Source organism: Leguminivora glycinivorella, chromosome 10 (genome assembly GCF_023078275.1).
Source record: "Leguminivora glycinivorella isolate SPB_JAAS2020 chromosome 10, LegGlyc_1.1, whole genome shotgun sequence".
NCBI lineage: Eukaryota > Metazoa > Arthropoda > Insecta > Lepidoptera > Tortricidae > Leguminivora > Leguminivora glycinivorella.
Window position 1 is genome coordinate 3,686,077 of NC_062980.1, and position 27,257 is coordinate 3,713,333.

Consider the following 27,257-nt stretch of genomic DNA (forward strand, 5'->3'; position numbering starts at 1 on the left):
CACGCACTAGTGTCACAGTATTTTTGATTTTTATTGAGGTCCCGATTGCAAAAAAACTTATTTAAACTGTGCCAGAGTATATGCCAAAGTGTTGCCCTCACCTAGCTACTCAGTGTTGCTGCAAGTATGACCGACCATAAACCTCAACACAAGGAGATCAAGTTTACAGCTAATCAGTGTAGTTACCTGTTGTTTCTTCTGCGCCTGCTTGGTCTTGGCCGGGTCGACGTAGTCGGCCTGTTGGGCCTGCTCGAGTCTACGGCGTTGCTCGTTCTCTGTGTCCGCTTGCTGGAAACGTACACAATCAACTTTTATACTTTGCTGAGGAGGATATTGGAGCATTCCATGGTAAAATCTACCATTGTCCTATATAAACGCGTATATGTGTATGTTTATTCAATTTGTGTGTTGGAAATTAGAATAAGTATGATTTTTCATTTCGAAGCACCTACTCTTTCTGATTATGTTTTTTATTTCCGCTACCCAAAGGTTGTCTGGTAGAGATCGCTCTTTAGCGATAAGACCGCCTGTTGTCTGCCTCTATTTATAATCATTTGTTTTGTCTCCGCTGTATCTTTTTTCTGTATCTCTTGCTGAGGTGTGCCAATAAAGAGTATTCTATCTATCTATCTAAACGCGAATTTTCTGAAAATTGGCTGGGGTAAAAATATCTTTTTCATCACACACGCACTTTAAATGTGCTATTGCACGCAGGCGGAGCGTGAGTTATAGAAAAATCGTTCTCCCAAGGGCATAATAAAATGTCTACCGTACTTAATTTTTTTACATCTATTTACATATTTTTTACATTGCAAGTGTGATGAAAAACACTGTGTGTAACTCGGGGAGTATGAATATTACTAACTCGAGTCTTAAATTTCTTCTTTAATTTTAATATTTAAATCGCTCCGGCAAGCCGTCGCTATTTAACTTACTCTCGTTAGTAATATTCAACTTTCTCCCCTTGTTGCACAATGTACTATTTCCGAGGTAATATGCATAATTCTGCACAGAAAACTGATTGCATGCTTTAGACTTTTTTTTATTAGCCTACTCAAGGTTTGTCAGCGGGCCACGGAGCGCAGTATTTTGAGCGTGAAATTAACCGATCGCATTAGAAATACAATACTGCGCTCCAGAACGGGAATGACCGACGTAGCTGCAAATGCTGCCAAGCTTAAATGGGACTGGGCGGGACACGTCTGCCGGATGCCGGATGCCCTGTGGGCCAAGATAGCCACACGTTAGGTACCACAAATTGTAAGGCGTCGCGGTAGACCTCGCCAGAGATGACTTGACGCCTTTGACGAGGACTGGTGGGAGACTTCAGGGGATAGGGATGCGTGGAGGAATTTGAGGGGGGCCTTTGCCCAATAGTGGGACAACACGGGCTCTTAATAATAATTATTATTAGCCTATATGGTGTCACACTGTGGGGCAAAGGCCTCCCCTTCCTTTCTCCAGTCCTCACGGTGTGATGCCCGCTCTTGCCAGTCGCTGCAAAATACGTCGAGGTCGTCCCGCCATCTCTTCTTTGGTCGTCCTCTGCCCGTTGTTTGGCTCACCGTTCCGGGTGCATCCGGCAAACATGCCCTGCCCAATCCCACTTAAGCATGCTTTATAGGCTTGTGCCGTTTCGTTCGTTGATCGGAGCGCTCCGATCTCGTTCAATCGCTCCCACGAACTAGTTCGCTCTTTTAGGTCTTTTGCTCATTTAGTTCAACCAGACCAGTGACCACTGCGGTCGGAAAGATCAGAACGAATGGGACCAAATAGTGTCATAATGATATGAATAGTCAACAGATAGTAAAATTCCGGGCCGAAAGGTTGTAAGTAACCGAAGTTTAATATGAAAACTTGACGTTTTTTTGTTGCTCTGCTAAGTAGCTCTCACTCTCGGTCGGCGCAGTCACACACTCGTTCTCGATCCAAACCGCTCGCGTTCGCCGATCCTATACTGAACTAAATGAGCAAAGAGCGATTCTCAGAGCACGGAAAGATTCAGTTCATTTCGGTCATTGATGGGATTTTATTCCTAACAGTTCATAGTTCGTGAACGACACAAGCCTAATGCTTTAGACGCCGAAAAAAAATTCTCAGCATACGATGCGTTTGTACGGGACAGTCCATAGAATGCTCCTATTGTCGTGGTGAGGAAGGAGAAACTAGGATTCTGTTGAATTTACATGTGCCGTTTTCTGACAGATAATTTGAGCAAATTTTATCCTTAAGGTAAATGTCACTGTGGTACCTTTTTTCATCGTTATATTTAACAACACATGACTTTTTTCGATTATAGGTTATCACCTGTATGTCCCTATACGATGTAACCAGAATGTTGTTGTAGACATAAAGGAAACATGGAATAATTCATACCTCCGGTAGGACTCGAACCTGCGACCTAGTGGACTGGCGGTTTTTTAGTGGTATTTACCTTGAACGCTCTCGTAAATCGCACGAGCAGCGAGAAGAAAGCGTTGGCGTCGACACCTCGCGGAGCCTCGCCGAAGTATTCCACGCACGCTGCGAACGCATCCTACGAACAAAAAAAAGCCTTATTTTATCTTAATTAATTACATTTTTAGACATTTTAGATGATGTTGTAAAGTAACAGATGACCCTACCCCTTCGGTAGCACAAGATATCGTTTCGCAATAAATTGATTATACTTCGTTTTTTTTTTAGCATTAGAGATACCTTTGCGGAACGAGATATAAGGTTTTTTATCGGGCACATTCTGCGGATTGGACAGTGAATACGAGTTAATAAATATCACGTATTTATTATCATGTTTTACTAATACTCACATGACTGTTTTAAAAAAAAATCGTTTATTCTCGAAATAAACCCTTTTTGACAACATTAAATCTTCTGCCAAACTGCAGGACAGTTTGTTGGCAGAGGGGACTCCCTTGCATAATAAATGAAAAACATAATATTAGGAAATTTATATTCTAAGATGAAAAGATAAGAATTTTAATAAATTGCGTTTGATCTTGTACTATTATTTATTCTGTGGTTTGATGGAAAGGTTGTACATTAAAAAACTTAAAGAGGCAGAGTTCTTACACTATGGTCTAGTTTTAAACGTCACTGTCACCATAGCTGGGCATTAACTCGTTAATCCGTTAATCGTTAATTAACGAAGTTAACATTTCGATTAACGGATTAACCTTTAAGTTAACTTGAAAAAATGTTAACGGACTCGTTAACTTCCGTTAAATTTCTCCGAGTCCGTTAATCATTAATCTAGTAGGGCACAGGCGCCATCTGCGCTGCGAAAAACACGTTCTGAACGCTACTATAAAAGCCCGAAGTACGGCAAATCCTATGATTTGCCGGTAAATCCTAGGTTTTACCGATGTCGATTGCTAAAAGTCCGAAATATTACCTAAAAAAGTATTCTTCACGTGGATTTGCTTTTACTAACTTTGATTCGGTGAATCCTAAGCTTTACCATGGCGACTGTTATAGTGATAGGGCAGCAAATTCGAGCCCTATTTACGACCACATTCGCTTCCCTAGCCTCTACCGCCCAAAGTGCCACAACAGTCCCGTCACCGCCAGCATCTCTCCTGACACAGCTCTTGGCAGTAGCTCAGGCGATCACTGCCTTCCACGTGCAGCCTAGAGTTCAATAGGCTAGCTGTACTTCGGCCTTTTACAGAAATATAATACGTTATAGTGGATACTGATGCAACTAAATAGTTAAAGAAAAGTTCATTTTTCTTCACGTGTTAACGGATTAACGATTAACTTTAACTTACGTTAAATTTGTCGAAATGTATCGCTTTAACGATTAACGAAGTTAACTTTTCTAGTAACGGATTAGCGATTAACGAAGTTAACTATTTGATTAACGGTGCCCAGCTATGACTGTCACTATCCGTCTACTGTCATTCCAATTCCATTCATGTGGGTTTTTCATTTGAGTTCATATTGTTGTCGGTTGTGTTTTCTACTGCTGTTGGCTTGCTTAAAGATTGTTGTTATCGATTTTGTTGAATTTCGTTATTAATTGTTGATTTATTTCGATATTTTGTTTGTTGGTGCACATTTAAAATGGATAAAGCCGAGGTAAGTACCGAGAAATTCAGTGGTATCGGCCGAAATCGAAGGAAGGTTTACAACTACTTTGTCTACCCGTTTGACAGATAATTCTAATCTTTAAAAAAAAACGAAGTATAGTCGACTCTATTCCATGCTCGAGCTCCGTCACATCAGATGCCACGTTTTCCAAGGACACTCAGGTGCGGTGCGAGTCGTGAAGCACACTAGCACAGTATAATAAAGAGTACTAACGTACAGTATGGCCACTCCCGCTCCCCGCTGAAAGTGCCGCCCACCCCCTCTCGGTTACCTCACAGTCAAAAACGCGAACAGCCGACCTGTCATATTTCACTCATACAAGCATAGCACGCGTTCACCTACACGAGCTTAGACTGTGTGCTAGGTACGCGCCTCTTTCATATATTTGATCACCAGTGTCCGAGGTGTGACACTAGTGTGTACACACCTGCGCGAGCTTGGCCTCGGTGCGCGTGCGGCGCAGCTTGTCGTGCGCGTTGTTGAGGAAGTCGCGCACGTGCGGCGCGGCGGCGCGGTGCGCCTCGCGCGCCTCGCACTCTCGTCGGACTAGCTCCATCCCGCGCTCGAGCTCCGTTACATCGGAGACCACGTTTTCTAGGGACACTGAAATGAAACGCACACAATAATTAAATAAGTTTTTTTACAAAAAAATATTTTTTGGATTTTTTTTATCGCCGACTGTACCTTTCTTTCAACAGTCATCTACTGCTCTCCGAGACGTTTCTAAAAACACCCTACTCGATGGGAATACGACGTTTCATAACAGAGTGCCTATGACTACCTTTCTGCTCCATCATCAGATCAGCTCCATGATACCATAATATTGTATTGTCACATGATTTACATATGTGTGAAAATTTTCAGTTCAATCGGAAACCGGGAAGTGGGTCAAATTTAGCTTCTACGTTTTGACGCACACTAACACTAACCAGGCAAGTTGAATAAAAGCTTGTAAAAAGGCACATTAAAAAGGCAAAGTAGATCCGGACCACGCCAGTGCAAAAGTTAAACTTTATAATTTCATAGCTAAAGAAACATTTTCACCGAAGCTGTCAGAATCGCTGCCAGCTTTGCTTGGTACTCTAAATCTGCAGTTCGTTGTCCTTTTTTTAGGCGGCCTACCAGATGATACACAAATCTTACCATCCATACCTCAAATTTATGCATAATTTATCTTGTGGCACAGAGCTACAGCGTTAGTGCGTTTTCACATTATCCGATCCGATCGGATAATGTGAAAACGCACATATTCGTAGTCAGTCTGTACACCAGTCCTCTATTTTATGAAAGTTATATTACGATTTCAACCATCACTTAAAGATTCTGTGTTTTATTCATGACTACTATATGGCGCAGTCGGTAGGATACAAATATACACTCCCGAAGAAATCTGATTTCTAATCAGAATATCTCACAAATAAGAAATTAAAAACTTCATCAATCATGAAATAGTTACCTTGAGCAGCCTTATCAATATACATCAGCTCCGAATCAAAGTTCATCAATTCCGGGAAGTTCTGCCTTATCGTACCCACGATATAATGCAGCAGAGAAATCCTCTTATCCGTCGACTTAGTATCCATAAGCGTATCTAAAGACTGTAGTTTAAACCCATAGGCCGGGCCTCTCTTGCTACTGTTCAAGTAGTTACCAAAAGCAAGAATAATCTCTAGAACATTCCTTAGTTTCTGTGAGGATTTGACGGAAGATGACCCTGAGATGATAGCATGTATCTGAGGCGTTATTAAATGTATGTTATCGAAGAAGTTCCCCATGTAACTCATTATAGACAACTTAGCTGATATTCGTTCCACTTTCGCTAGTTGCATAAGGAATTTGTCTTCTTCAGTTAGCAAGTTGATATTTTTCTTCTCGGCTAAGTATTCTTTGTAGGCTTTTTGTTCGGCCTCTGTGGGCACCATTCGTTGGAGGATTTCGACGCTTTCTAGGGGCAGTTGTTTGAGATCGAGGTTGTTGACCGCTAGGATTACTTTCTCGACGGGTATGTCTAGTTTTCTTCGGGATATTGCTGTAACAAAGAAATAGACAGATAATTTTTCGTAAAGAATTAATACATTTCATGTGATTACAGCGTAAGTCGCTCTTCTTGGCCCAATGGTATTGACACGACATCAGTCCTCCTAAATCTCTCACTCGTTGGGTGGACGACATTCGAAAAACTGTGGGGCACTTCTGAATGAGATTAGCCCAGGACCGGGATAAGTGGCGTACCCGAAGGGAGGCCTATGCTCAGCAGTGGGCGATTAATGGCTGAAATGATGATGATGAAATCTCTCACTCGAGAAAGACGTTAGTATACCATTGTTACAAAAATCTACTTCCAGCTCGCAGAAGCCATGTCTTTTTTTGTCAGTTTTTTCGCTTCTTCTCATGGGCCACCAAATTATTTTAGTTATATTTTACTCACCTATGTTTCTTAATCGCGTGTGTTCAAGTAAAGACACTGTATCAGGCCTCCTAAACCGTTTGCTAGGGAAGGACGCCAGAGTATCATTGTCACAAGAATCGACTCCCAAACCACAGGGGCCGCCGATGCGGAATTTCTCTTCGAATTCGGAGAAGTTTATCCTGTTTCTCGGCCGCTCTTCGTCTAACTCGTTGAATATTGTGCCTCGAACCTACAATCAAGAAAAAAAAATGCAAGGTGGTTCTCGTCTTAAGTAGCGGAAATTCAAGTAAGATAGATGAGTCAGGTATTTTAGCGATTGTTTAGTTTAAATTTAGTTGTCTTTCATCAATGTTTGTGTTTTTTTACTTATTTAGTTATACATTATAATGACGTCATATATCATTTTGTCCTTCTAATCTGCTTAGGTTTAAAAGCTATCAAATTCAACGGAAGGGTCGATGCGCATGGCACTGAAGACATGCTTTGTCTTTCTAATACAAGTAATACATTATCTTTCTCACTAACCTGGTTGGGTTTCAATGCTATCCAGTTGAGCGTAGGTAGCTTATACTTGGTATCCACCTTCCTTTTGATCGTCATGGCATCTGTATGTTGCGGCGGCATCATCAGGCCGGGCGCGGGCGGCGGGGGCGGCGCGCAGGGCACGAGCGGCGGCGGGGGCGGAGGGGGAGGTGCAACAGGCGCGGGCGGGGGCTTGGGCGCGGGGGGCGGGGGCGGCGCCTTTATACCGTTGGGGAGGGGGGAGGAGGGGCCGTTCGGTGTGTGCGTGCCGTTGGTGGTGCCGTTCGTGCCGTTGCAGTGCGCGTGCGAGGATATGGCGCCCACTGAAAAGATTATTGTAGTTATTTTTAAACAAAGTAACATCTGCAAGCGATGCTGTCGAACTTATTTTTTAAAACCGAACAATTACCGCATCGGGTGAGAACTTCAACCCTAATAATTATCCGAGACGATAAGTTTAAATCTCACGTGAGACAAATGTTTTTTACCGTTTTAAAATTCATTTATTGTTATACTAACTTTTGCCCGCGGCTTCGCTCGCGTTAGAAAGAGACAAAAAGTAGCCTATGTCACTCTCCGTCCCTTCGACACTTAAAAAATCACATCAATTCGTCGCTCCGGACAAACAAACAGACACACACTTTCCCATTTATAATATTAGTATAGATTCACCATTATGACAATATGATTAAGTAACTGAAAGACATGAAAGTACTCAATAACAGGGGAACTTACTTGACGCCCCTCTGGGCAGCGACTTGGTCAAGGATTCCAGCTCCTGAACCTTAGACTCCAACATAGACTGTCTATTTCTGGAGTCCTGCTGAGCCCGTCTCAACGTTGACACCTGTGAATAAAAAATTAGAATACAACATCAACAGCACGACGGAGAGTGTAAACTCGTGTGCGAAAATCATAGAAATGAGCAGAGATAGCAAAAACATAAAAAAATGGAAAGAAAAAATTAAAGAGTTCATCACACACACACGCACGCGCGCACACACTTTTCAATCACACGGACTTGCTATCCATCTTCATCTCATTAGGTTAAAATTATAGTTATTATAAACTTTATAAGAGAAGTTAATTCTGTCAAGTTTTCAACTTCTTTAAATTTCAATGTTTCATCCACATTATTCTTGTTTACATTACCTACTAGTTTTCCAGAGCGGTACCCCTTACCACAGGTATTTGTTTACTTAATAAAAAGGGTTAACCACAACTAAAATTATGTAAGTAATTCTTAAATTGAATAAAGAATTTTTATTTTATTCTTTATTATTTATCATGTTAGACGAATATTTGCACTGTGTAGTATTAATAGCAGGCGCGCAGTCGAGTGGCAAGAGAAAGTAGAACTTTATGAAAAGAGTTCGCTTCGCAGCGCGACCTATCCACATCACCCTCCATCTTCCAGCACATCGTTCAGCTCCGTTGCAATGAAGCCTTCCACGGGACGAGTACAAATACTTACTAGTAGAAGTAGTACTAACCTCTTCGACTACTTGCGTCGTGTTCCTGACGTACGCTGGCCAGTTCAGATTCTAGCGTATTCTAGCGTAGCCAATGTGTTGGTAACCTAACTAGCCTAACTCGTGTGGTATCAGTAGGTACACTAATCTCTATCTATCTAACACACCTCCTCAGAAAGGTAACAAATGTAGCAATTTAACACGGTATCTTGTGCTCTAGAGCACAAAAATGCCAGGGTCGCCATGTAAGGTTCGGGTTGTGATTGGTCTCGTGCTCGGCGTGCATCTGGGGGAGAAATATAACCTAACTTGTGTGGTATAAGTACTAACCTCTTCAACAACTTGCCGGCGAGCTTCGGCCAGCTGGTCGCGCTCCTGGCGTACGCTGGCCAGTTCAGATTCTAGCGTAGCCAATTTCGCTATCGCCTCTCGTTCGAGCGCTGCTAAGCGCTCGTGGGCCTAAAAACCATGTACGATATAATTATGCAATCTAAACTTATTTTTTATCATGGAAAAACTTCTGCGAGAGATGCTATATACTTTTAAACAAACTTAAATTAAAGGGAAAATGGAATAATCCACATCTCAGGCAGCTAAGTTGGTCACAACGTCTGCACCGGCAATGCAAAAGTTTGCAGGTACTAGTCCTGCCGAAGGTGTGAATTTTTTTTTCTTCATTTAATTTAAAAGTACCTATGTATTCTAGAATAAAAAACAATGAGCAGAAATTATGATGACTACCAATTATTTCATACTAGGAAAGTCAACCAGGGCGTATCCAAGTTTTTATTTCATTTGAATATCATATAGGAAAAGATAATCTTATTGGAAGTCGACATCCGAAAAATTGTGGGTAAACTTGATCAAGACCTGGAGAAGTGGCGTTCTGGATGAAAGGCCTATGCTTCAGAAGCAGTAGCTAAAGGGCTGGTATGATGGTTATGAGTCTTATTGGATTTATTCTTATCCTGGCAATACATACGTGTCCCAACTCGTCTTCGAGTTCGTTGACCTTCTCAAGCGCCGCAGTTTTCGTCTCGCTGTCCTCCATGAGGGCAGCAACGTCGAAAACGTTGTCCAGGTACGCTGATATCTGGACCTGGAAACATTGCTGCGATTAGCAAAGTCCTTATAACTGTAGCTTTTGTTTTAGTATTTTAAAACTCTTCTCGGAAATAACACGAATTCTTCTATCACACGCAAATCGTGTCCAATGTTTAGTCCACGGGATACACATTCGACAGTCATTTCCTGACGCGTTATTCTCCTGTCAAAAGTTTTCACCACGAAGGCACTCCTATCATGTGCGACTCCTCATCAATGTCATCATGAACTTTATCAGAATGCATGAATGTTGAATAATAGTTATACTGTGATTCTGGCGCGCGTTATTTGACGCGTCAAATAATGAAAACAGGTATTCCAAGTATTTAAAAGTATACCTGAAGGTCCTCGCTCTCACACATCCGTAACCTTTCTAGATAGTCATCAAGCTTCAACGAAGTGAACTCATACTGCAAGTGGACTCTAAAGTTCATGTCTTCCACGGAATGCACTATGATGTTTACGAACTGCATGCACGCCACCTGAAATAGACAATGGATTTAAGTATCGAAGTAGCTATTCTTCTTGTAAATCAAGAGCCTCATAGTGTCCAAAAAAGATCTGAGCATTGTCATTACAGTAACTATTATCAAGCTGAATCAACCCGTATGGCAGGAGTTTATGTCCTTAATGAAATCAGAATGGCAGATCAGCAGGCACATGTGTGTGAGTCAGGCGCTCCTTTGGACTCAATATGAAAGTGATCGTAATACATAAGCGTATAGAATCGCCTCGTTTTACCGGCAACTTCTTTAAAGTTAACGAACGCCAACAATATGATCTGGTGCCCCTTTCACGAGGCACATGTAATAGCACTGTCTAGAAGAGTAAACTCACCATAAACTCAATATGGAAGTGGTCGTAGTTCATAAAATAGTCCATAAGCGTGTGGAATCTTCTCGGCTCCCCAGCGACCTCTTTAAAATTGTCGAACGCTGACAATATGATTTGATGTCCCCCTTTCACGAGACATATGGCGGCTAGCAGTTCCAGCACTAGCGCTTTGGTGCGTAGCGAATGGTGGACGAGGGAGAGAGCTATGCTGTTGATGGCCTCTCGGTGCTGGATTACCATGTTGAAGCCGTACTGGAGAAAAAGAAAGATTAATAAGTTTATGGGTATGTTTTGACAATTCAATTATACTATATCGTGTCGATTCTGGATTACCCAGCTACATCTTCCCACTTTTCCAAACGCAAACGGTATTGGGCAGATCTGTAGAATTCGCTCAAAGGTGTGTTAACTATGGTATAGTTCGTCTAGATACAGGAGTCCAGAATCCAGATCCAGAACAAAAATCTGACACAAATTGCTTAGGAGCAGAACAAGTGGACATCAAGGAATGGGTCTTTTGTCTGCAAAGGGTTTATTAAAAATTGAATCCTTGCGTACACGGATAGTGGAAAAGTGGAACTTATCTTATTGTTTATTTATTTATTTATTTAACCTTTATTGCACAACATAAAGTACAAATGGCGAACTTAATGCTTATTGTTCATGATAATGCGCATACAAATGATGGACACATGTATGTCATCAGTGGACGCGCCCATATTCAGCCGGGCCGCATGCCGGCACCTCCTTCACACTCGACGATACCCTCGCATACCTAAGGAACCTTGGCCGCTCTGTTGGAACTTACCTTATTGTTCATGATAGCGCGCATGCACATGATGCACACATGGATATCATCGGTGGACGCGCCCATATTCAGCCGGGCTGCATGCCTGGTCCGCCGTCGTGCGACGGCAGGGCTGGCAGCACCTTCGCACTCGGCGTCGGTGGACCGCGCGCGCCGCCGCCATGTTGCGTTTAATGTAGAACTGTTGTCGGTTGGCGCGCTGCAGTCGGAGGTCGTTGTGTTTGCACCTGGAAGGAAAAGGTTCAATGAGATATCAGTTTTGGGAAGCCATCAGTTTTTATCGTAGTTTGAGACGATAGCGTCTTTTCGAATCTTCGCGTGGTAATCACTGTCACCAACCACCCTGGAATGCTAGATGATAAAATTGCAATCATCATTCTAAACAAAATCCATGCCTTCTTCCATGAGGGTTTAGTGTATTTAACCAGATTCGCCACTTGAGAATCTTGAGGTATTCCCGTATTAGGATTGCTGACAGCCATTAGATATGAACTCAATTTCAATATTTAAATAAATCACAGATTTGCAAACTTTTGCAAAGTATTCATAATCTAGTCTAGTGTTCTATCCTGTTAAATACTTGTTGAGCGAGCGTTTGTGAATTCCCTTCACGTAACAGCTGACCCAGACGATAATATAGATGATTTATGGCCCAGACGTGATTAAGTAAGGGGATGCGGGGAACTAGGTTAGCCGGGATCAAACCATTATACAGGCTTCGTATAACATTAAATTGGTATTTTATTTAAGATGGGTGACATCGTCGCTGAGTAATGAAATCCTTTTTTTTTTTAAGTTCGGCAGTCGGGACTTGTTGTTCAGGGAAGAGTGGGCGGTACAAGACCCAGACTGTGCCCGTCAATGCGATGGACTGACCAAGTGGGCTCGGGTCTCCCTTACGGCCCAGCCACGACATTGGTCTAAGCGCAACAGCGATGAGCGGCAGCGCCGGCAGCCATACGTGCGAAGGAAAGATCGCTGTGTCTCCCTCCAATGTATGGCCGCCGCTCACCGCTGTCGCGCTTAGACCTATGTCATGGCTGAGCCGTTAAAAATGTGCGTGCGGAACGCTACAAATAGAGAACCATTAGCCAGCGTTCCCACTTAAGCGTCGCGTGTCTCGGGGCGCGCAACGGACGTCACGCTGAGACACGCGACGCTCTGATGTGGCCGGTCCCTAAAGAAAGGCAGCACAATGACTACTCTGACAAGAGTATACGACTTAGAAGAAGAAAAGTCGGGACTTGGTCTTCTAGTTGTCTAATGAGTTCGTCTTTAGGAGTACTTGGATGAAATGAAACGTACCTTGGTTGATACCATCGCTGGATTGACTCCGAGCGAGGGCTATCCTCTGCTCATGCCGCATCATACTAAGCCGAAAGCTGAGGTAGTCGATCAGCACGTCCAAGCCCTGGTTCTGTTCGTTAAGGAACTCCCGAACCCATCTGAAACATAATAATCATATATTGATAAGGTATTTATGCTCGAGGATTAGTTCCCTAATAATATAGAGGAGTTTACGCAGTCCAATCAAGAGTTCTTTGCATTTTCGTACTGAGGAAGGAGACTCCTCTTCTCACCCTTACAATTCGTTGGTAGAACTATTAACCAGACCAGCAGGCCTAGCACATGATGGCCGCGGGAGTATGTCGCCGCGAGATAGACTACCTGTCCTTATGTCATTAATACAATTAGACAAAGACGTGTCATCTATCTCGCGGCGACATACTCCCGCGGCCATCATGTGCTAGGCCTACAGATTATACGTGGGGCTGAAGGTCTTAGCGGACGCTCGGAGCGTTCGGTTCGGCAGGGCGTGCAGCGGGGCGGACGAGCGTGCGTCAAACCTATGCAGCGTCGACTCAGGACACTTGTCATCATTCCTTTTTTTTGCCACTTTTATGAAATGTGATATTTTTGAAAAAAATTATGCAATTTCTACTCAGAATCACTAGCTTTTTCAATCCTAGAAGTTTCAAAAAAAGGCATACGATTATTTCTTATTTTGTTACCATTTTCCGTACATGTTGTGTGGGGTAACAAAAGAGGAAAGTAACAAAAATGTATGGAAATTCTGGGACACTATTTGTCTCCCAGTGAGATTGAAAGTACTCGTGATTCTGAGTACAATTGACCTAAAATTCCCTAAAAAATCAAAATAAAAAAATGGCAAATAAAAGAAATGCTCTTGTATGAGCAAATGATGTCAAACAATTAACGCACGCCACACGCCCCACCACTCAGGCTTAGGTACACTAAGTCAGAAAATTACATGGATGGAACTTGACATGATGACATCGATGTTAAGTCATCGTTTAGTGAAGTTAAAATTTGCAATGGATTATTTGCTGTTTAAGACGCTAAACATAAGATGAACTTACTCTATGTGATTGGTTCGGAGTGATATTTCCAAATCCCTGAGAACTTGTGTAGATGTGGAGTCGCCGACCATTTTCCGTTTCTGTAAATAAACATAACAACATTTAACTATTTTTCTCTCTATATTTGGTATAAGTACCAAGTCAAAATTGCTCTGATTATTATTGGTAAGTTGTCTCACAAAAACCTTGCACAAAAAAAGTCAGATTTTCTGTACAAGTAAAAAAGAGTATTGAACAAATCTTAGTCATATTCATATCTTACAAAAACCTTGTACAAAAAACTCGGATTTACTAATAAAAGGGTGGGACCGATTATTCAAAGCAATAACATTTTGCATCACACTCGCACAGTAAGTGGGCAGGCAATATGAACTTGACTGAAGTAAAAATAAAATATTTTATACCATGCACGAAATAAGGCATCAGATAATTATAACAAAAACATGGAGAGAAGTTATTTTTAAATCCAATTTCTATTTAATAAGTCAGGTAGAAATATATAAAGTAACTATAAAGACCGTGACGTCACTCAATTCAATTTCATATAAATTCTATATTAGCAAGTCGTTCAAATTCGTTTTGACAGTTCTTAAAAAGAAGCTGATTTGACTAGGAGGCAAGTAGTTTATTGCACGCAGGCAGAGCGGGAGTTATAGAAAAACCGCTCTCCCATGGGAGTTGTGGAATTCCAAGTACTCTTTTTATCGTTTTTCATTTTTTGTTACAAGTGTGATGAAAACTATTGTGTGTAACTCGGGGCTTAAGACTATTGCAAACTCGAGTCTTTAAATCGCTCTCGTCGCAATATTCAACTACCGACTTAAGTTGTACTATTATTTGATAGGCCCGATAGCTGATCCCAAATATGTAAAAGTCAATCCGTTCGAATGGTATTAGACCAATATTACACGTGTATTGTAATGTCAACGGACCTTACAAACATCTAAAAGATCCGAACACGAGATTCCATTTGCAAATTGGACTCGTGACCTGAGGCAATGGGGATTCATTGTTCTGCCATCGACGTATCTGTACCATACAAATAAGTTGGATAAGATTTAGGGATGTACCGTACCGACTAGTCGCCGACTAGTCGGGAAAGCCGACTATCCGGCCACATTTGTAGTCGGCGATTAGTCGGCGACTAGTTGGCAAAAAAGGCCGATTAGTCGGCACATCATAAATGATAGGAAAACAGTACAAATACAAATTAACAGCTGATATTGTTGTATTGTGAATCTATTCGTTATGCCTTTGTTAGTCAAAAGAACAACTGTGACCATCACAGAAATAAATGTCCTAACTAGGACTATCGGTTTCATAGGCAGAATTACTACCCACTAAGCCAATCCGTTTGTTAAAAATGGAAATTGTATATCAATATTCTCATTAACCTTTGAACCTGTAAAAAATAATGAAGAGCATTAACAAAGGACCAAAGTCATTCAAAAATTCTGGTGAATTAGTCGAACATTACGTTCTGGCCGACTAGCCGACTAATCGGCCACCCAAGCGCCGACTAGTCGGTAGTCGGCCTAGTCGACCAAATCAATAGTCGGTACATCCCTAATAAGATTAACCTCCTTATATGTCTTTCATCTTGGACCACCACGTTTCTATTTTCACCGGTCTTAAGACCGTTGATTTAAATCAACTATAGAACAGACTATATAAGGTCTAGTTTCGGTCAGATGTAGTAGCTTTTGTATAGAGGTGTGGTATAAGCACTTATGATATAAGGTCAATGACATTCGGCAGGTGAATATGATTTGTTACAGTGCAACAGATGTTTTGCCGGCTCTGCTTGAGAATTAACGATGCGGTCGTATCATACCATATGGTTGAAGCGTCATTTGCATTGGCGGTATTTTTCGTAATGTATGCCTTCGCCAAGAGTGTGCCAGAAGATTTTTTTACATTAACTTGGGATTGGGACATTTCGAACAGTCAAATTGCACATACACTAATTTGGGGAAGGAATGGTTTTCTTATTAGAAATTGGCTTTTTGAAGTGAAATTTCTTATGTAACTTCCAACTGACAGCGTTAAACGTCTAACGCTCAGTGTTGCTAACTTGAATTTTGAAAAAAAAAAACAACACATTTCGAAGTTTCACTTCTTCCGCGGAGGGACTAGACGCACTATTTTTTTGTCATAATTTTGACAACTGAGGAACCGGCGTAACTTACATTCAATACATCTTGTTCCGAGCGAAATATGCACAGATAGAAAATATCTCTTCAACCAAAGAAACCTATTTGAACCAAGAAATATCCAGTTTCCCATATCAGGAAGATTTTAATTACTTGATATAAAACATAAAATGTCTCGATGTTTATTACTTGCACTAACCATTTTATATCTTAACATGATTAGCAAAACAATCTTTTTTTAAAAACTTAATCATTTATTCCAAGAGCGTAAACGTTTTGTTCAGTGATAATTATTACTCAGAAGCAAATCAGCAAGTTCTTAAAAACAAGTATAATATTTCTTGGTTCTATTCTAAGTAATAAAATTGTTGTATTAAGAGTTATGACGGTTTTCGGTTAAGAGTTATGCATAATTAAAGTAAAAGTTAATGTTTCTTGGGGTGAAACAATTAGTTACTTACACCAAATATATACATTTTTCATTTTAAAAGTTCTGACGGTATTAGATGAAGATTTACATGTTTGAAGTTAGATTTAATGTTTCTTGAGGTGAAACAGTAAGTATCTTAAACCAAATATACTTACTTCTTGGATGTAATTTATCTTATTTCATTTAAAATATATAATTTCGAGTTCCCCAGCCAGTTAGAGAGAGAGAGAGAACTGGAGCGGAAGCACGTTTAGGATAGTCCTCAATAATAGCGCGTAGTTCCCAGAGGGAAGCAGGGGGCTATTATGTCGGAATTTGTATTCCTATGATTCGATACATATCAAGTTCCAACCGGCGAGCCTAACCAAATCGGGAAAAATCTTAACACCGCGATGTACGAATTCTATGGGCTGGGGTCAGCGCCATCTAGTGGGTTTTTTGGTAACTAAACCGGTGTCGCCGCTCGGCGCGCGAACTAAATCTTGAAGCAAAACTTTAATATTTTTCGATCTAAACGTGTTGATTCTCAAATGGAACTTGTAGGCATTAAATCAAGAATTTGTGATATGAAGCCAAGAATGTAATAAATCTTGACCTGAGTCCGTGTTGATTTTTTATTTAAAACCTGCTCGAATTATGAATGAAGCCTATAAGCATCAAACCAAGAATTATTATAATCAAGCCAAGATTGTTCTAAATCTTGAAGTAAAACCTTGATATTTTTTGATTTGAACTTGTTGATTCTCAAATGGAGCTTGTAGACATTAAATCAAGAATTTGTGACACAAAGCCAAGAACTTAATAAATCTTGACATAAATCTGTGTTTATTTTTGTTTTAAGTTATTCTGGAACTTTTAATGGAGTTGCAAAGCATCAAATCAAGAACTATTAAAATCAAGCCAAGATTGAACTAAATCTTGACGTAAAACCGTGTATTTTTTTTATTTAAACTTTTGTCTTGACTGTAGAACGTAAAAGTTAAATTAAGAAATTATGATTTCCTATTAAAAACGCAGAATTCTTGTAGTTAAATTGTGGTGAATCTTCTTTTAACAGGTTTTTATTTTTGCTTTGATAAAGGTTACTTGAACCAAAGACGTTTTTTAAGAACTAGCATATTCATACTAAAACGGTGTAATATTTTGTTGCAAATAAATACTTCTTTGATTCAAATCTGTCCTATTTGTACCAAATGTATATAAAGTTACGACTGAACAATTTTGATTCTTCTTTGAAAAAGGAATATCCCTTTAGGTTAAGACCATGTTATTAGATGAAGAATTATATTATTCCTTTTAAATAACAGTGTTTGAGAGAGTTTTCCGTCTTAAATTAAAATATCTTTTCTATCTGTGTGACTTAAGAGCGCTATGACAAAAAAAGGCGATATATTGTAAAATGTACAATATTTATCGGCAAAATTGTACACTTTACTCATACTAAAAGACAGTAAAAGTACTTGTTTCAGTTAGAAAATCTAATTAACTGTCGGTTCATTAAAAAACATATGGAAGAAAAAGCTTTTTCAATTAGTAATGATTTTTTTCTGATGCTCGTTTAGGAAAAACCGCGCGAAGCACAGATTTCGGAGCTCTTATTATGTACAATTTGATAAGCTCACTCTCATAAATGCGGTAAATTTAAATTCCTAATATCTTGTACTTTAGGCCCATTAAACAATATTTATCATTTAATCCTTTGAAATTGAGAAATTGAAAGTAAAACGAACTCAATTTTGTCTTGAAAATACATCGAAACAAGTGATCATTTCTCCGAAAATCTACATGTTATCGAAGTTATTTTAGTATATAAATAATCTGCACAATGTGCTTAAATTGCTGTTATCCATTTGTCGTTATAATATTTTATCATGATTTTTTGCCAATTTTTTGAAAACTAGCCTTCCTGTCGCTATTTTACCGGCGACGGACGCCTGCGATTTCAGTGCCGCGCCGGAGTTCGAGGAGGTGAGACGTATGTCGCTTCGCTCTCCGAGTTTTCATCGCAAACGTCGAGAATATTTATCGTTGTGTGGGTCGGACGCCTTGTTTATACACGGGCTATCCTCGCATTGTGTGTGTGTAAACAGCGACCAACGAATTTGATCCTAGATCCGTAAATATTTGCTTTTGTAATATTTTGTTATGTTTGAATGTTAAAGTATTACAATGTTATGATGATAAATATGCGAAAATTACAATACGATCAAGATGATAAGACACATCAAGATGGTACTCGGGATCTGATGATGGAGCCAGAAGGTGGTCACCAGTACCAGTGAACCATGTAAGTAAACGACTTCGTGTTTAGGCTCGTTGGGTTCGTCTCAACAAGACCTTTGACAAGAGGTGGTACTCAGGGTCTGATGATGGAGCCAGATGGTGGTCACCAGTACCAATGAACCATATGACTAAACCACTTCGTATTTAGGCTCAATGGGATCGTCTCAATAAGACCTTTGACAAGAGGTGGTACTCGGGATCTGATGATGGAGCCAGAAGGTGGTCACCAGTACCAGTGAACCATGTAAGTAAACGACTTCGTGTTTAGGCTCGTTGGGTTCGTCTCAACAAGACCTTTGACAAGAGGTGGTACTCAGGGTCTGATGATGGAGCCAGATGGTGGTCACCAGTACCAATGAACCATATGACTAAACCACTTCGTATTTAGGCTCAATGGGATCGTCTCAATAAGACCTTTGACAAGAGGTGGTACTCGGGATCTGATGATGGAGACAGATGGTGGTTACCAGTACCAATGAACCATATGACTAAACCACATCGTCTTTAGGCTCATTGGGATCGTCTCAATAAGACCTTTGACAAGAGGTGGTACTCAGGGTCTGATGATGGAGCCAGATGGTGGTCACCAGTACCAGTGATCCATGTAACTAAACCATTTAGTAATCAGGCTCATTGGGTTCTTATTTCTTCTTAATAAGACCTTTGACAAGAGGTGGTACTGAGGGTCTGATGTTGGAGCCAGATGGTGGTCACCGGTACCAATAAACCCATGTAACTGAACCACTTAGTTTTTTTATGTTATTCAAATATGCGAGTTGATTTTTGGTGACCACAATCTCTCTCCATCATCAGACCTTGAGTAACACCTTGAAGTAATTAGAATTATATTTGACTTATTTTATCATCATATTAATATATACTTTACTCTAATACTTATCATATAACAAAAGCAAACATTTTGGATGGGATCTACTTAAATATGATCACAGTTTATAATTATTACTTTAAATTTTTAAATAAATTTTAACGTAATTAATATTATTTTGCGCTATATTCTATCTTTTCGTACAAAATAATGTTTATTAGAAATCAAAAGTTTATATCGAGATAGTAGATTGTGGTTGTTATCAAAATTCCATAGGAAGGATCAAGATTGTTTTGTCCATTATTGTAGTGCGAGCGAGTGATAAGACGTGCTAGAAAGGGTCGGCATATTGGGCTCGCGCGGCGGGTAAAATACCTAATTTCGCCCGACGCCGAAATGTTATAACGCTCTTAAGGTTTCCCCAGACCTATCGATGTGGAATTGGCTCTAGCAAGCCTTCGGTAATTGTGTCATATACTTGAAAATTTCGACCCTTGCTTTCGTGATCCGATGGCCGAGTGGTTTTAAAGGGATCCGTCCGGTTAACGGAGTTACGATGGTTCGATTCCAGCTCGGGACACTTGGAGGCCTTGATCACTTTTTCTTCATTTATTTAATGTTGATAATAGAGTCCAGTGAAAATTTTAGAGCAATTGAGTGGCTATCGAGCGATTTTTCGTCGGCGAAAGCCTATTCCGTCTCGATAAACATGTTTTTATGGTAAGGCTATTGGAAATTAGATAATGTCTTAGGGCCCTTCTCTTCTTAGAAGCTCTGGGGGGGTGATAGATTTCATTCACACATAGTCCTATGTTAGGTCTCTTAAATCCATATGTGATAGGTACGATACAATAGTGTAGAACAGTGTGCCCATTCAGCTCTTTGCAGTTAATGATTCACAGCCTGGCGCCACCTAACGGCTTTTAAAGTACCCATTACATGTGCTACTAGTGTTACTATCTTTATTGAATGACAGGCTGCGGTTAAGTGGTCGCTTACTAGAAACAGTAAATAATATGCGCAAAAAAATAAGGATAATATTGACTAAGGGATGTAAAGTTTATGAATGAATAGGTAATATCCATCCATAACCACAGTACACGTGTAGGGGTCACATAATTTTCAATGGGTATAACATTTTTAAAAAGAACGAAGACTAATGTTTGATTGTGATTTGTGAGTAGCTCGTTTGGTTTGTTTCAATAAAGTTTTTACTAAAGTTGTACCACAACATATCCATAACTACAAAAACATGTTTTGCCACAAAACAAACGCTAATAAATGTTTTGGAATATAAAATCTGATATTATTTAAAATTCTGGATTACTTTCTATTAGACATAGCTAAGAATTTCGTTTCGTTTTCTTACAACTCCTTATTTGCCAAGAGTGGCACCGAAACTAGAAAAGTTTCATGTGATCTACCTACCCCTTTATGGGATGCGTGATTCTGCGAATAGCTAAGAATCATCGTATTAAGGAAACGCAATTTTACATAAAACCACGTCGAAATTACTCAATGCGTTGAAGAGCTATAATGTCACAGACAGGCACTTTCGTCAAACCTCTCTTTTCAACGGGGTTAAAATAACATATACAAAAAAACATTTACAAAAACATTTATAAGCATTTTTATGACCAGTACTAAAAACACTAGGTACAATACCTTGTTTACCAAAACAAATTATGAAGACCAATAGCAAAAAACAAATATTGAAAAGCATTCAATAAAATCGGTGGCGCCAGCGAGTGACAAAAGCGAAAGAGGAATTTCTAAAGACCTGATAAGGAGTCAGGTAAGAAATCAACGGGAGCGCTGTACGACTTTTTCTGTTTGTAAGTAAATATCGACTTTATATTATAATATAATAATAAAGTTAGGTACTTTGCCATGCTTTTATACTTTTTCTACTCCCATACTCTTATTTGTCATTTACAGGCATCAGGCAGGGTCATCATATGTGACAGGTCTATAGTCTATTCCCCAAAAACGCATTTTTGGCAGCTTTTAACGAACTGCTTAAAACATTGCATTGATACCAACTTAACAACCCAGAAAAAACATGTGAACCATAGACATGTTTTTCAAATGGTCAATCTTTGTGTCAAAAACACGGAAGCAATATGTATTTCACGAAATTTATTCTAGAAAACGATTAACTTGTACCAGTTGTATTGTAACATCTTCTGTATTCTCAATAATTATGCTTATTACTGAAAGGTAATGTGTACCTAACCCACGCTGTTTATGACCTCAGGTTATTAAGGTACCAAATTACCATAATTACTCCGCCATTTTATGGGTCCATTTCACCAAATGAGGGGTAATTATGGAAAGTTAAATAAGGGGAAATTATTAGATAATTAACATGGTTTTATGTACGGTTATGTTTATTGAATGATGTTTATACTTGAATTCACTTTAAGAGATGTTTTTGGCCCAGAGATAGCCAAGGAGTGGTGATGTGTTTAATCAAAGTCAAGTAAATAAAATATAGAAATATTCTGTGTTTTCAGTCTGAAATATGGATTATTTTTAGTCAATCATATTATTTTTACTCTTTTCTTTTTAATCCCTACCGCAAAAACGACGGGGTAATATAAGTTAGACGTATCTGTCTGCCCGTTTGTGGGATCGTAGCTTTCGAAATTTAGATTTCCTTTTTTTTTTGTTTCAAAGATAAATTAGTCGGGACTGTTCTTAGCCACGTTTGATGAAAATCGGTACACTGTGTTGGTGTTCTTTTCAAAATCTAAATTTTGTATCGTGGTTATAATGTTATTATTTTATGCTCAATTTCCAGTGCATTCAGGGCCCAGAAGTGGGCAAGGTTGGTCAACTTTGAAACTTTGAGATTCATAATCTTTTGTGCATTCGCTAACCAAATTACTGATAAAAGTCTATATTCATCAATACACAATACGAGACCAATCTATAAACAACAGTTACCAAATGATTCAATGAATACGACCGCTAAACAGAACTGTCCCACTTCCCATACAGTACGCTGATGGCGTATTTATGCCCGGAGACCTCTGACCGGCGCTATCTCCCATAAATATCTAATCGGAAACCATTCGGAAACACACGACTGACATTCCTATCGAATGGCGAGCTCGATTTTTGACCACTCAGGGCCCCCCCACATCTAGCGTCTCGCGAGCGTCGGGCCAACACTGTAAGGAAAAAGACGTCGCGTAGACGCGGCGTCAGGCTTGGGGGGGCGGCGGGACAAAGCAGGTTAAGCAGGTATCCAGCGTCCAGGGTATCCAAATGTACAATCGTTGACGTGACGTAAGATACGCAACTAGCTCTAGCATCAATTCGGAAGAGCTATAGAGAGGAGAAGGATAACTGAGTTAGAGAGCAAATACTGGATTTGACCATTTACTTATTGTCTCGTGTGTGTCTTATGCTTAGCCAAGTTACCCATGGCTTTGGCGTGGTGAAAGGTCATATCTGATGATTCTCTTGCAAGAACTTTGCCGCGAGCGATGGTTCACGTCAGTCAGTAAAATATTGTCCTTTTCGAATTGCATGACAATTTACCGCAAGTATATTTGTATTTGTATATTATATATATCGTTGTCTGAGTGCCCACAACACAAGCCTTCTTGAGCTTACCGTGCGATTCAGTCAATTTGTGTAAGAATGTCCTATAATATTTATTTATTTATTTCAATATTCTTCACAATTATTAATACAAATTGAATGGCTCTAGAATTTTGATTAGCTTATTAGATAAGTTCTTTAGCACATGACACAAAATCATTATCTTGCCTATACTAAAAGCAATATACTAGAAATTTTTCAAGTATCATAGCAAAATGACCCTTAATTACATTAAGATAAATAACATTCAAATAGAGCTGACTTAAACGGGACTTGAGTCAGTTGATCCGTCAGTGAAAATGTCACTAGTCACTACAACCGTTTGTTGTAATTTATTAAGAAATATGGTTGTCGATCATGTTATGAAGACACGAGATAAAGATCAAAGGCAAAGATTTCTATGCGTCGTTGGGTTTCAGAAGCGATAAATTGTCACTATGTAGACAAATTTTTACCAGGTGGTGTATTTAGGCACTGTTCCTGGAGTCAGTGTGTAAATCAATGCCTGTGCTACGTCAAACTTGATTAAAACGCCAAATTAATATTTTTGGGTTCGTCAAACGACTCTAGAATAAGGACAATGGAGGACATTGTCGTGATATCTTTTAGAAATACCTAAAGGTCTAAGTAGGTAGGTATGCGTAGCAAATACCCATAGTTGGTACTGACTGAACTGACTCTTCGGCTGCCAGAAACTTTTTCTCAGTATATTTGCGTCTTCTGCTGAAAATATGCCTCTAGTATTTCATGGATTTCCGTTGTGTTCTACATATACGCAGTGGTTCTGTGCCAGGTCCCAGGTCGGCTTTGCCGTCTTTTTGATGTCGTCCGACCATCCATTGCCTACGTCGTGGTTTTACGTCACTTTCGAAGAGACTATTCACCTAAAAGATAGATGCGAAGAGAATATACGATATGAAAGGGTTTATTGGTGTTTTTTCAATTCTTCATAATAATTACTTTTTACTTGCGCGGTACAAATCGCCGTTAGCCAGTGAGGTGTTTTTGCATTCGTCCCGTTACTGTATAGCTAATCATGTTTTTGTAAATATCATTTAGAACAAGTGTTCGACAAGCCGGATGTAGTGTTCAAATCAATGTATTTTATTTGGGACTGATATAGTATGTCCGTGGTCTAAGCTTGTATTTGTGTAACAGGTATTTTTACAATAACCATGTTCTGGCAACACTAAATGAAAATCATCCAACTGATTACACGCTGAACTTACAGTACCTACTAAAGCAAAGTTAGTTTATTACTTTTTAAAATATTACAAACATAAGGTTCTCATAACTCAAGGTCATGTAATACCTCTAAATTTGCAATCGTCCATAGGTTACGGCGACTGCTTACCACCTACGGGTCGTACTTGTTCGTCAACGACGTAGTATAAGAAAACGATATATGATACTGAATAAATCATGTCAATTTTAATATTACTTTATACGAGGTTGATAAAACGTAACAAAATCTGTCAAACAGCATGAGCATTTAATGTCAAGTTACAAGCTAAAAAAACTAAACACACGAGAAAGAATTCCAAAACCTTAAAGCAGGACTCCACTTGTTAGATCCGTAAGGCGATTAGTTCGTGACTTCCATATGAAACAGGAAGAGATTTTTACGAAGATTACACTCCGTTACACCTAACGTTATCTTCCGTGTCCCCCGTATATTTATGTCTGCAAATATATGTAGCTCTTATATTTAGTATCATAACTAGGAAAGGTAATTTAGCAGGCAGCGAGACCTAGATCAGAGACCAAAATCCCCTAGGGTCACTAGAGTGACAGGATTGTGGCTTGAGCAATTTTTGAATAAAGAAAAATATTATCTAAAAATCAAAGGAATATTTTGAAAAACGAACATCATAAAGAATTAATTTCCTCATCGAAAAAATAATCTCGTTAAAATTTCATTTGGGAAAATATCACAAACGAATGTTTGGCAGAAATTCACTGAAAATTGACCCCGCTAAAAATGTCTCACCACTTCTCAACAAATGTCCACTTGACGAAGCCTGCGCTGCTGATCACGATCTATTTTGTTTTTATTGGATGGGTTTTGGGTTTAGTTTTAATTTAGTTTTTTTTTTAATTGTATTTATTTTGAAATTTGAAATGACCAAATAAATATATTTTTACCTTCTCAACTATCCTTCACAAAAAAGGACATAATATCTATCTCAGAATCTTCCTTCCCCATGTCTCACACAAACTCGCCAAATCTGACAAATTTCATCAAGCTTGGTTCAGCGATTTAAGCCTGTAGCGGTATCAGTCAGACAGACAGACATTTTACTTTCGCATTTGTAATATTAGCAGGTATTATACCGTCTTAGAAACGTATCCGGCCGGTAACCCTATCGGAAAGAAAGCCTAGCCCTCGGCACCGGCCCGTAATTACCTTCGCTACCTTATTACCGATTGTCTCCGTAGATTGCGGGCACCCGGTGATTTATGCCTCATTGTCTGAGTAACGGCATCCTTTGTGGCGTTATGGCATTCCTTTATGATTTATTGAGCAAAACGATACATGCCAGATAGGGTCGCTTTAAATTTTACAGACAGCTATGTCTTAACTGTTACCTATTCTACTGTAAATCATTTTGGCAGGATTGCTCAATTTCGCGTACTTAGAATCACGTTCAACGTATGGGAATGATAATGAATTTTCTTGTTGTACTCTGGTCACAGAACTCCTAACAAATGTTCTAGTAGTATAGACATATTGGCCACACACCCTGCAAATGAAGGCCCTCGGATAGTTCGGATTCGGATCCTTGGCATGCTCCATGTCCTAGTCACAGGTGATCTCTTATTTCCTTTACCTAGCTAAGTGGATTACTGGTTACATACCCTGTGACTCCTGGAGGCGTTGGGGTCGAGGTACGTCCTAACCTTGCTGAGGTAGTGAATCCTTGGCCTGCACCATGTTCTGGTCGCAGGTGATCTCCCATTTCCATAACCAAGCTATGTGGATTACTAGCTACATACCCTGTGACTCCTGGACGCCTTGGGGTCGAGGTACGTCCTAAGCTTGTTGAGGTAGTGTGTGGGTGAATCTTTAGCCTGCATCACACCATGTCCTGGTCGCAGAAGATATCTCATTTCCCTAACCAAGCTATGTGGATTAATAGCTACATACCCTGTGACTCCTGGAGGCCTTGGGGTCGAGGTACGTCCTAAGCTTGTTGAGGTAGTGTGTGGGTGAATCCTTGGCCTGCACCATGTCCTGGTCGCAGATGATCTCCCATTTCTTCTCCAAGTCGTAATTGCGGAGCAGTTTCGCCTTGTCGGGTGGCAGGTCCATTGATGCCTGTAACAAGAAAAAGTTGTTTTAGAACTAGAGACTCAAGTGTACGCACGTTTACCGTAGGTACAAAAACTAGCCTTCAGAAAGAGCGAAGCCGCGGGCAAAAGCTAGTGAAAATGAGCAATTCCCGTTAAGTTTGTACATTTGGATCACGTCTCCGATTTGGATAAAAATTGGTAGGCTGATAGAGTCCATGATGCCGAGCAAGATCCACTAGGTTTACCTTGACTTTATACATATTTTAAGAAACCGCTTTTACTGAATTAAGTATACCTAGATACCTACATAAAAAAAAAAAAAAAAAAAAAAAAAAAAAAAAAAACATTTATTCATGTACCAAAAATAGCAGTTATAAACAGGCCATAAACTATATTAACACAAAAATAGGCTTCACCATGTCCGTGCCTGAACTAGGGAGATCCTGTACATGTATTACTGATGTTAATATTACAAGTGCGTTTTTTGAAATTTAACTCAATGCTTAGCTGTAAGTTAACGAAACAAAACAATAAATGTTATGAATGGGTGTCCACTTTCGGCCCAAGGATGTAAAGTGGTATTTTTAGCTCGGAAGGGTGGATTATTTCTGTTCGGCTGCAGTCCATAAAAAGATAAGCCGTGATTGACAGCGAACCGTTAAATTTACTACATATGGATCGACTTTTAATATGTACCTATTGTTTATTTTTTTACTAATTTCGTAGTGTTAAATATACGTTGTTTGAATGTTATGTTTAAAATTTTATTTTCGTATAACTGATTATTATTTCGAATCATGTTTTATTTTTAACCCCCTACGCAAAAACGACGGGGTGTTATAAGTTTGACGTGTCTGTCTGTCTGTTTGTCTGTCTGTGTGTGTGTCTGTCGGTGGCATCGTAGCTCCCGAACGGAAGCTGAGTTATTCGGGAGTGTTTTTAACCATGTTTCATGAAAATCGGTCTACTATGTAGCGGTCGGGGTTTTTTTCAAAATTTTAATTTTGTGGTTAGGTTATGTTAACTCATTTTGTAGCTG

General features: G+C 39.7%; 1 protein-coding gene across 3 annotated transcripts in view; it reads right to left on the reverse strand.

The window, feature by feature from the left end:
• Window positions 1-27,257, reverse strand: part of LOC125230711 (formin-like protein) — a 152,277-nt gene that overhangs the window by 17,008 nt on the left and 108,012 nt on the right. For all 3 annotated transcript variants that reach the window (XM_048135967.1, XM_048135968.1, XM_048135969.1), the window contains 15 exons: window positions 26,073-26,243; window positions 13,621-13,700; window positions 12,545-12,684; window positions 11,240-11,466; window positions 10,435-10,683; window positions 9,936-10,079; window positions 9,476-9,592; window positions 8,824-8,952; window positions 7,757-7,868; window positions 7,025-7,344; window positions 6,518-6,728; window positions 5,546-6,118; window positions 4,517-4,692; window positions 2,435-2,536; window positions 187-288 (listed from right to left, as the gene is read on the reverse strand). In XM_048135967.1, the coding sequence (XP_047991924.1) occupies window positions 187-288; window positions 2,435-2,536; window positions 4,517-4,692; window positions 5,546-6,118; window positions 6,518-6,728; window positions 7,025-7,344; window positions 7,757-7,868; window positions 8,824-8,952; window positions 9,476-9,592; window positions 9,936-10,079; window positions 10,435-10,683; window positions 11,240-11,466; window positions 12,545-12,684; window positions 13,621-13,700; window positions 26,073-26,243 (2,853 nt within the window). The remainder of the gene's footprint in view (window positions 1-186; window positions 289-2,434; window positions 2,537-4,516; window positions 4,693-5,545; window positions 6,119-6,517; window positions 6,729-7,024; window positions 7,345-7,756; window positions 7,869-8,823; window positions 8,953-9,475; window positions 9,593-9,935; window positions 10,080-10,434; window positions 10,684-11,239; window positions 11,467-12,544; window positions 12,685-13,620; window positions 13,701-26,072; window positions 26,244-27,257) is intronic.